Source organism: Neophocaena asiaeorientalis, unplaced genomic scaffold (genome assembly GCF_003031525.2).
Source record: "Neophocaena asiaeorientalis asiaeorientalis breed wild unplaced genomic scaffold, Neophocaena_asiaeorientalis_V1.1 scaffold132, whole genome shotgun sequence".
NCBI lineage: Eukaryota > Metazoa > Chordata > Mammalia > Artiodactyla > Phocoenidae > Neophocaena > Neophocaena asiaeorientalis.
This window is the reverse complement of record NW_020173393.1, coordinates 1,717,423-1,727,364: the sequence shown is the minus strand read 5'-3', so window position 1 is coordinate 1,727,364 and position 9,942 is coordinate 1,717,423. Positions and strand designations below refer to the sequence as shown.

The following is a 9,942-nucleotide window of genomic DNA, read 5'->3' as shown; positions in this document are numbered from 1 at the left end:
AAGGGCTCTAGAGGAAGTGGGTGAAGGAAAAAGGGCCAGGCTCGCTTCCCCCACCCCACATTATTCCCAGGAAGCCCAGTGCCCCATGCGTATCTGCTTTGCGAGACGAAGGTGGGGACACCACGTACCTTGCCAGTCTTCCCTGTCCCTTTATTTCTACTTCGTCACCGAACTAAGGTATGGAAGTAGCAGAATGTGGTGATGGCTGGCACCATGGGAGGTTGATGACAAACCAGAAGAAAAATACAAGGTGGCTTTTATTACCCCCACTCTACAGGTTAAAACACTAAATTATGTGCCCAAGGGAACACAGCAAACCATTGGAGAGGCAGCCGATGAACCTGTTTTCCAATGAGGAGTACCTGGCCCTGGCTATCAGCCTCTAGCTTTTCCCCTCGCCTGAAATGTGCAGGCTCTTAAAGCCCCAACCAAAGTGCCCAGGACATAATAACAGGTGGCGGAGCTGCGGTTTCCGGTTTGAGGGAAGAGTACCAAGGCCCCAAGACTGGAGACCCTCCCTTCCCCTGGGAGTAAGGGATCCTGGCCGGTCGTACCGGGTGTCCACGACAGTAGCCGGGCGTTTGACCTAAAAGGATTCACCCCACGTGGACTTTTTCTAAGCCCTTTAATGGTCGGCGTTTTCCAAAGGCGGCCAGTCCGCTGCAGCTTCGTTAATTAATGACAGCCACTCTCCTGCCAATCGCCCATCAGAAGCGGCGTCCCGCCGCCCAATAGTGGTACTCTGGTGGGTGGTTCTAGCAGTTGCCCGGTGACAGAGTGCTCTGGCGCGCCCCATTGGCTGGATCAAACCCAAGCGAGCCGCTGATAGGCCAGCGCTGCCGGAGGGTTACAATTCAAACGCGGGCGGAAGGGCCCGGGAACCCGCAGTTGCAGCCGCGGTCTCAGTGTAGTCTGAGTTCCTGTCTCCCTTCTCAGCGCCAGCCGGATGGCTTCCCAGAACCGCGACCCAGCTGCCGCCAGCGTTGCTGCCGCCCGTAAAGGAGCCGAGCCCAGCGGGGGCGCCGCCCGGGGCCCCGTGGGCAAGAGGTGAGTGGTGCGGAGGTAACAATCGCCAGGCCTGGCACAGCCTGGGCCTTTGGGGCTGAGAGCGAAGACTTCCGGGACCCCCACCTCCTCCTGGAACGGGTGAGATATGGGAGGTAGAGGGACACGCCAGGAGCTCGACTGCTCTTAGAGACCCTCCCGAAGGAGGACGGAAGGGGTATGGCCGCTGCCAGGATCCTCCGTCCGTGAACCAAGATGAGGATGCTCCGGGGACCTTCGGTGTCTTGGCTGGAGGACGGCGGGGGAGGGGGAAGGAAGGAGGGGAGAAATTGAGATCCGGCACGAGAGAGACGCCAGAGAAGCAGACGAGGTTAAGAATAAGCCAGAGCCATCCTGTGGGAACCTGGAATTAGGGAGAGTGAGGAGGACTCACTACGACCCTCTTGTGGAACTGGGGGTGACTGTGCCCCCAGCTGAGTCCGACTTCAGGGTAGAGGGAGCCTCCGTGACAGGTGCTTCAGAGATTGGGGTGGGAGGAGATGCACCACCTGGAGCCCTGACCCATCCAGACTCCCGTGACCCCGAGTGCTCTTTTTGCAGGCTACAGCAGGAGCTGATGACGCTCATGGTGAGTGACTGATGCCCAGAGCCCCAACCAGTTGGTCCTCCCTCCCACCTCCCAGTCACTTATCAGTAGCCTCCTCTCCTATATCAGGCTCTGTGATAGACATGGGGGTAAAAAGATGAGTCCAGCTTGTTCTCTTCTGGGAAGAAGGTAATCCACCTCACCTACACGCCTTTTCTCCAGAGAGTCTCTACTCCCAGTCCCGTCCTCCCACAATAAAGTTATCCCTGAAATACGGCTCTCATACGAGACCCTCCCCCTGCCCTAAGGTTTATCCACACCCAACTCTCCATCCTTCTTAATATTTCTAATCCTGTCGTACCTCAGAATGCTTCCTTCCTGGACGATCTCTTCTACGTTAACCCTGGATATTCAAGTCAAATCCTTCAATGACCATATTGTTTATGTTCCCAGTCCGTGAGTAGTCTCTGGGCTTCGTATGTAACCAGCACTCAGTAGCATGTTGAGTCGGATTCCCAGCAGCCAGCATTGTGGTTACAGAGCTGCCTTCTGCTTCCCTGCACAACCCCTCCCTTCTTAGCCTGGCGATGAACCTCCATCATCCCAGTACTCCCCGGAGAGGCATGCTGAGCCCCGAGGATATAGCCATTTCCTCAGGAAAGCCTATCTATTTGGCCTGGTTGCTTTATTTTGCATCAAAATGTGATGAGGTTAAGGAGAAAGGGTTCACCCACTGGCCCCCCAGGAGTGTAAGCTTCAGCCCAGCATGTGTTGTGTTTTCTCCCCAGATGTCCGGTGATAAAGGAATTTCTGCCTTCCCTGAATCAGACAACCTTTTCAAATGGGTGGGGACCATCCATGGAGCAGCTGGCACAGTAAGTATAGGGTTGGGGTAGGTGAGTGTGACTTAGCTGAGTCTGGGGAGAGGTGGGAGGTGAAATCCAAGTGCCGGGTCTGCTTCAAGTCTTTCGGCTGACGGGACACTCCGCTGTGCCTGCTCTCGTGCCCTGAGCCTGTGGCCCTGATCTCTCTCTCTCTAGTAAGAGGCTGGGCTCTCCATCTTAGATGCTGACAGGGGGCCAGACAGCAAGGGCAAGAATGGACAATTGAGGACTTAGGCCAGTGGGCCTTAGACCAAAGGATCACTGATTACCCCAGTGACCAGATATGAGAGAAAGTACCAGACCAGTTTAATGCTTTCTCTTCTGTCAAGTCCCAGACAAACTCAGGGGTCCTGGCACGTCCCTTATGTGGGGCTTGGGGTGGGACCTGAGGCTCAGGGTGGAAGGGTTACTCCCCGAATCTCTTTCTCCAGGTATATGAAGACCTGAGGTATAAACTGTCCCTGGAGTTCCCCAGTGGCTACCCTTACAATGCACCCACGGTGAAGTTCCTCACGCCCTGCTACCACCCCAACGTGGACACCCAGGGTAACATCTGCCTGGACATCCTGAAAGACAAGTGGTCCGCCCTGTACGACGTCAGGACCATCCTGCTGTCCATCCAGAGCCTGCTCGGAGGTGATTGCCGAGACCGGCCCCTCCCCTACAACCTGGGAACCTGTCAAAACTCCCCCGGGCAGCCTCTTCTACCCGCATCTGACCGTCCTCTTTCTCTCCACCTGCAGAACCCAACATCGATAGCCCTTTGAACACACATGCCGCCGAGCTCTGGAAAAACCCCACAGGTGAGTCCTTTGTCCTTCTCAGGGCACCAGGCCATCCCTCCCCAACCTTCAAAGCCTCCCTCAAACAACAAAAGGATTCCAGTGACTTGGGAATATGTCCTTGGGGGGCAGGTAACCCAGTTCCACCTCTGCCTTGGTGTTTCTGGTTTGCCTGTTTGCTATAAAATCAGGAAGAACCAACCCTTTCCACATTAATGTAGGTTGGGGAGGCTTTTTAAGTAGAAGGCAAAGCTTTGTGCAGATGACTTGCTTGCTAAGGGCCCCTAGTCCCCTCCCCAGCCTCCCTGGAAACAGAGCCCGTCCAGGAGTCCTGGCTGGGTGGGCAGCATCTGTTGTGCTGGGAAGCCCCTCCCCAAACTCCTCCCACATTTATATCCTTGCTGCCCTCTTATCCACCTTAACCCCTGTCCTCATCACTCACTGAGACCTGCCTGTTCTCTTCCAGCCTTTAAGAAGTACCTGCAAGAAACATACTCAAAGCACGTCTCTAGCCAAGACCCCTGACCCAGGATGTGCAGCTCTCCTTCTGTTGTCTTTTTATTTTTTTTCCCTTAGATGGTCTGTCCTTTCCTCGATTTCTGTACAGGACCCTGTATCTTATCTGTGGTGTCATTTTTGTTTTGTTTCTGTTTTTTAAATTAAGTGTCTGGTTAAGCCCTTGTGATGAGTATATTAAATAAATACATTTTGGGGTTTTTTAACAAGTAGCTGTCTTGTAGTTCCCCTAGGGTTGGAAGTGCACAGGATCGGCAGAGGTCAGGTGTAGGATCTGGGTTCCTGCCCTGCCCCCCCACCCAGGGAGTAGGAGAAGCGGATGGGCTGTAGGGCTGTGCAGTGGGGTGACAGGATTTGCTCCGTTGCAACCTTAGTTATTTTATGGCTCTTCATCTGTTTCCTCATCTATAGAATGGGTGTCACAAAATGCCGATTTCTGGGTGTTCCCTGGCGATCTAGAGGGTAGGATTCAGCGCTTTCACTTCCGTGGCCCACGTTCAATCCCTGGTTGGGGAACTGAGATCCCATAAGCCATGCAGTGCAGCCAAAAATATAGATAGATGGATAGATAGATGAAAATTAATTAACAAAATGCCAATTTCTATGGTGTGGTGACATGCACCAAGAATGTTAGCAAATATAGGAGTTGTCCCAGGTGTGTTGCAGACGAGGCTGAACCAGACATTAGGCTGAAATAGCTAGAGCTGTAGAGAGTGTGTGTGTGTGTTGGAGGGGGTGGGAGGTGGGGATCAGCCACCTACTTTCTGACTGTAGATGTTTTAACCCTGAAAAAGGAGCAAGAGGACATTCAAGTGACCCTACAGCGGGCCCAGGGACTGCAGAGACAGCCAGGGGAAGCCTTCTGGACTGAGGTCACAACTCACCCCTTGCCCCAGGTCCCCCATAGATGGCTCCATGCTCCACAGGGACACGTTCACCTCCTGCTTCATCTCCACCAGCAGTTCCTCTGTCTGCTGCACCACTGACCCAGCCAGCCCCGGCCCCTTGGGCCATCTTTCCGCTGGCCTGCCACAGGCCTTTGGGCCCCTGGGAGGAAACCCCTGTGCCGACCAGCTGGGTCCAGGTAGGCTGGGGTGTTGGGCCCAGCCCAGGTCCCGCAGGAAGATCTAGGTGACACACCCAGCTGTGCTCCCACAAGGCCTGAGTGTTGGCTACTCGCCCAACCTGGTCAGCTCTGCCCGCAGCTGGTTGTGCAGGCCTGGGGGGAGGGGGAGGAGACAGCAAGGAGGTCATCAGGAAGGTTCTCACCCACACTTTCCTCCTACTCCAGCGAGCCCGGACCCCTGTGCCCCCAGCAAGCAGCCACATGTGGGATTGGATTGGAGTTGTCAGGTCTGGGACTAGAACTTGGATGTCCTCTAATCAGTTCCTTCATCTCTGACTGTGCTGTTGGCTCCCTCCTTGGGGCTTGGACCAGTGTTGCTCAATCTACTATGCACGTAAATCTGCCGGTGAGGGGACTTTCCCTGGTGGCGCAGTGGCTAAGAATCCGCCTACCAATGCAGGGGACACGGGTTGGATCCCTGGTCCAGGAAGATCCCACATGTCGCGGAGCAACTAAGCCCGTGTGCCACAACCACTGAGCCTGCGCTCTAGAGCCTGAGAGCCACAACTACTGAGCCCGTGAGCCACAACTACTGAGCCTGTGCGCCTAGAGCCCGTGCTCCGCATCAGGAGAAGCCACTGCAATGAGAAGCCCGCTCGCCGCAACTAGAGAAAGCCCGCGCACAGCAAGGAAGACCCAAGGCAGCCAAACATAAAATAAATCTGCCTGGGATCTTATTCAAATACAAGTTTTGATTCAGTTGGTCTGGGTGGGGCCTGAGGCTCTGCATTTCTAATCAGCTCCCAGGTGGTGTCATTGCTGGGCTCTAGTTAAAGGTACAGAGCAGTGTTCTTGAGGTGTGGTCCTTCCACTTTTCACCTGGAACTGGTAAGAAATGTAAATTCCTGGCCCCAATAAGCTCTTCAGGTGATTCTGATGCTGTCTCAAATTGAAAATCACGAGGCTGGGACTTCCCTGGCAGTCCAGTGGTTATGACTCCTCACTTCCACTGCAAGGGGTGAGTGTTCGATTCCTGGTCGGGGAACTAAGATTCCCCCATGCTGTGCCACAAGGCCAAAAAAAAAAAGAAGACAAACACCAGGCTGGAGGATGTCTGAGGTGAGCAGAGCTCAGAACCTGACACTTGCTTCTTAATAAATGCTGGCCAAAGTGGATGTATCTTTGCCTTCCTTAGGAAGCCTCTCTATGTGGTTTCCTGGACCATGGTGTCTGACTCCCCCAGATGGTCACATGACCTACCTGTGTCAGTCACAGAGACCCAACTCTCTACACTGTCGTTCGGAACCAATCAGGGTGTTTCCTGGAATTAATCCCTGCAAGAAAGTAAAATTATTTTACTACTAGGATTGCTAAGAGAGGAGGGAATCAGTCTGGGCTGCTGGTGGAGACGGCTGCAGATGAAAGAAAGCCAAGCAGAGACAAATAGCTGAGAGATGACATTGAAACTCTGGCCTCCAGTTTGTGTGTTGGCATCCCGGTGTCATGAACCAACAAATCCCTTTTTGGTGTAAGTCAGTTTGACTTAGGTTTCTAACACTAGTGCAGTCAGTATTAGAAGGTGTGATGATCATTATTCCCATTCATTCAGTACAGTGGTTGAGTGCCCACAAGGTAAAGGCCCTATGTTGGGGGCTGGGGATGAGGCAGGAAGAGGACAGACACAGTCCTGTCCTCAGGGAGGGTGAAGTTTAGGGAGTAGATAGGCACGTCAATGGTGTAGAATAAGTGGTGGTTAAGGTAGAAGAACTGTGTTAGAATTCATGATCCACCCCTATGTTACTCGTATACACTTGGGCACTTATATTTAACCTCTCTGTAAAATGGAAATATTAGTAGCTACCTCATAGGATAGATGAAGAACTGTAGAACAGTGTCTGGCACATAGTAAGCACTCAATAAAAGCTGGGTGTGGGAGTTCCCTGGCAATCTAGTGGTTAGGATTCTCGGCTTTCACTGCCCACGGCCCGGGTTCAATTCCTGGTCGGGGAACTGAGATCCCGCAAGCTGCGCGGCACGGGGTTGGGTGGGGCGGGAGCTGGGTGCTAGGCTCACATGTTGCTATGAAAGCTCAGAGGTGGGGCACCTAATGAAGATGAGGAGGGTCAAGGAGGGCTCTCTCTGGAGAAGGAGATTGGGCTGCGAGGGAGGTAACCAGCAGTTAATGAAGTCTTGAGCAGGGCAGTGACGTGGTCAGATTTGGTTTTGAAAAGATCCTGCTGGCTGCCATCTGTCTAGAGAGTGAATGGCAATGATAATGGCCTGAGTTATGATGCTGAGTGGGCTTGGAGAGGAGGGATGTAGAGGTAAGGAGACAAAGTAGCAGGGCATAGTAAGTAAATTAGAGGTGGAAAATGAGCTTCAGAATTTGTGACTTGGGTCTCAACCCTGAGGTGGGCAACACAGGAGAACGAGATGGAGGAGGAAGATTTACTAGTTTAAGGCAGGGCCAGTTTGAAACACTCAGGACGCCCCAGTAGAATTGTCAACAGGTAGGTGGTCTTGCTCCTGTTTCCACCACACAGCCGTATCATCTAGGTTGTTACCTACTTGTCTGGGTAATTCACCCCACTCTGCCTGAGTTTCCTCAACCGTAAAATGGAAATAAGGGCATCTGTCCCTGGGGCTCTGTGGATAAATGAGACAACACCTGCACAGCACACAGTAAGCATCCATAGGGATGATTACTAAATGCGAGCACTGCTCCTAGCTGGAAATAATCCAGGAAACATGAACGAGCCAGAAAGGGGAGAAGAGATCAGGGAGTTGGAGAGGGAGGGCTACAACAATGAATAAGAGTTCAATGTTTCAAGATGATAATGATATTACTAATAGCATTTATTATATGCTGACTTCGTGCCAGGCTCTGTTCTAAGCACTTGGCACACATTAATTTATTCTCACAACCCTGTGAGGTAAGTACTATCACTGTCCCCGTTTTACAGATTAGGAAAGGAAGCAGAGAGTCGTTTGTCACCGGCAGTAAGGATTCAAACTGAGCGTGAGGAAAGCCAAACTACCACTGCCCTTAATTAGCTTTGACCCAACGCCGGCTGCAATTGAGTTGTTTACAAAAGAGGTGTGGGCGCCAGAGTGCAGCCAGTCAGGGCAGGGATCAAGGGAGGACAAGATGGTATCTGAGCTGCGTCTTGGTATCTTGGAGATGGCATTTGAGCTGTGTTGAAGGATTTGCCAAGACTTTAAGAGGAAGAAGGGCATTCCATGGAGAGAGAACAGCATGTGCAAAGGTTGGAGGGCTTAAAAGTGCACCCCACTTCCACAGCAAGAAGGATCGATTGCCCAGTGAGACTGGAACCTCTCGAGGAGGGAAGGGGTAACAGTGGGAAGGAGGGGAAGGAATTAGGATTTGATTCTAGAAGCAATGGGGACCCTGGAAGCGCCAGGAGCCACTCAGCCCCTCGGCCAAGTTGCCACGCCTAGCGCCAGCTGCAGATAGACCGTCGCTAAACTTCCGAGGGCATCGAGCGCCACCTCGGGCTCCCGCGACCCGGCGGCCTTCCGCGTCCCGCTGCGTTCGGACCCGAGGATGCTCGGGTGGCTCCAACCGGGGTGGCGCCTTGGACAGCGGCCCAACCAGGCGGCTCCCGACACCCGATCCATCCCGGTCCTCCCCTCACTCAGGCCACGCGCTTTGCAATGTTTCCTTTTATTCCTTCTAGACACATTCCCAGAAGGGGCCGCGCCTCCCTCCCGGGGCCGGGAGTGGGACCGGGCGGCGACGACGTCCCCACGCCCTAAGGACGCGCGGTCTCCGCGGAGGGGAGGGCCGACTTCTTACTGCACGCCCTCCATCATCTTCAGGAACTCTGCGGGGAAGGAGACGGAGAGGCGGTCAGGGGTCCCCTAGGGGCGAGGCAGGTCTGGCCAGGCTCCGGCCTCGCAGAGGGGGTGCCTTGTCATTTGTAGATAAAGTGCACAAAACCTCCCGGAGGTCCCCCTACCCGCCCGCAGGGGGTGGGGAGGAGCTTGGCCCCGCCCCGCCCCGCCTTCAAGGCTAGGGACTCCCGCGTGGGCGCCACGCTCAGACTCTCCAGCCTGGTTCGGTCTTCCGCTCCTCGCGCTCCCCAGACCCTCACCGTCGAAGTCAATGCGGCCGTCGTTGTTCTTGTCCCCGTCCTTCATCAGGGATTCGAGCTCCTCGTCCGTCACGTGCTCCCCGGAGGCCCGGAAAATCTCAGCCAGTTCCTCAGCATCGATGTAGCCGTCTGCGTTCCTTCAGGCGGAGGGCCAGGGCGGAGCTCAGGACGGGCAGGGGCGACCTGCCCGGGCCACGCCGGACGCCCCCTCCTACATCCCCACCCCGAGAACCTTCGTGCCCTGCTGGCCAGACTCAGATGGCTCTGCGCCTCGCTCGGCTCCCAGGCCCCCAATGCACCTGTCAAAGATGCGGAAACACTCGGCCAGCTCCTCCTCACTCTTCCCCTTGGCGTCCTCTTTCATCTGGCGCACCATCATGACCAAGAACTCCTCGAAGTCGATGGTGCCGCTGCCTGAGGGAAGCAGATGGTGAGGGAGCCCGAGCCCTGGCTGCCAGCTCCTCTCCGCCACCACCATCCCATCCCTCGGAGGGCCACCCGCTCACCGTCCTCATCCACCTCCTCGATGATGGCGTCCAGCTCCTCTTTGGTGGGTGTCTGGCCCAGCATCCTCATCACCGTGCCCAGCTCCTTGACGCTGATGTCCCCGCCACCATCAGCATCAAACATGTCGAAGGCGGCCTTGAACTCTGCCAGGGCAAGGAGAGCCTAGGGCTAAGGTGAGCCTGGCTGGACCGTCAGCCTCACGTCCACCCTCCCTGCCTGCCTAGACACCAAACATTGCCCAGCACACAGCCACCCAACGGACAGCCCGCCCACCCCCACTCACCAGCGATCATCTCCTCGCTGAGGTAGGACCGGGCCTCAGCCTGCTGGTCCGTCTGCAGGAAACACAGTCCATCAAAGAGCAGAAGGGGAAGCCCTGGAGCGCATTCCTGACTTAACCCCATTCTTCTGCACCCCCGTTTCTGTAAGTGCCCCTTAGTCCTCCGGAGAAACAGCTCCAAACTTGCCCCCCCCCCCCACC

General features: G+C 54.9%; 2 protein-coding genes across 5 annotated transcripts in view; one reads left to right on the top strand and one right to left on the bottom strand.

Moving 5' to 3' along the window:
- The first annotated feature begins 115 nt into the window (after window positions 1-115).
- UBE2C (ubiquitin conjugating enzyme E2 C) lies at window positions 116-4,487 on the top strand. Of its 2 annotated transcripts, XM_024746779.1 has the most exons (6): window positions 116-1,047; window positions 1,606-1,633; window positions 2,380-2,466; window positions 2,907-3,111; window positions 3,219-3,278; window positions 3,724-3,976. In XM_024746779.1, the coding sequence occupies exons 1-6, from the start codon at window positions 947-949 to the stop codon at window positions 3,780-3,782; spliced, it is 540 nt and encodes a 179-aa protein (XP_024602547.1). In that variant the 5' UTR covers window positions 116-946; the 3' UTR covers window positions 3,783-3,976. The 2 variants fall into 2 exon arrangements, with proteins under 2 accessions (XP_024602547.1, XP_024602546.1); XM_024746778.1 differs by lacking the exons at window positions 116-1,047; window positions 1,606-1,633 and having other exon boundaries at window positions 2,065-2,466; window positions 3,724-4,487.
- Window positions 4,488-8,508: 4,021 nt separating this feature from the next.
- The window catches only part of TNNC2 (troponin C2, fast skeletal type), a 3,011-nt gene continuing 1,577 nt past the window's right edge, over window positions 8,509-9,942 (bottom strand). For 2 of the 3 annotated variants that reach the window (XM_024746858.1, XM_024746856.1), the window contains exons 2-6: window positions 9,745-9,796; window positions 9,461-9,604; window positions 9,254-9,368; window positions 8,955-9,091; window positions 8,509-8,684 (exon numbers count right to left, since the gene is read on the bottom strand). In XM_024746858.1, coding sequence (XP_024602626.1) covers window positions 8,653-8,684; window positions 8,955-9,091; window positions 9,254-9,368; window positions 9,461-9,604; window positions 9,745-9,796 — 480 coding nt within the window. In that variant the 3' untranslated portion in view covers window positions 8,509-8,652. Of the gene's footprint in view, window positions 8,685-8,954; window positions 9,092-9,253; window positions 9,369-9,460; window positions 9,605-9,744; window positions 9,870-9,942 lie in introns of those variants that run through there. The other variant, XM_024746857.1, reaches the window with a different exon arrangement.

What these genes read in the sequence shown, in the direction of transcription:
- UBE2C (XM_024746778.1), top strand. Translation starts at nt 2,179, where the DNA reads ATGAACCTCCATCATCCCAGTACTCCCCGGAGAGGCATGCTGAGCCCC. An exon ending in CATCCAGAGCCTGCTCGGAG is followed by an intron (nt 3,112 to 3,218) that starts GTGATTGCCGAG and finishes CTCCACCTGCAG; the next exon opens with AACCCAACATCGATAGCCCT. An exon ending in GCTCTGGAAAAACCCCACAG is followed by an intron (nt 3,279 to 3,723) that starts GTGAGTCCTTTG and finishes GTTCTCTTCCAG; the next exon opens with CCTTTAAGAAGTACCTGCAA.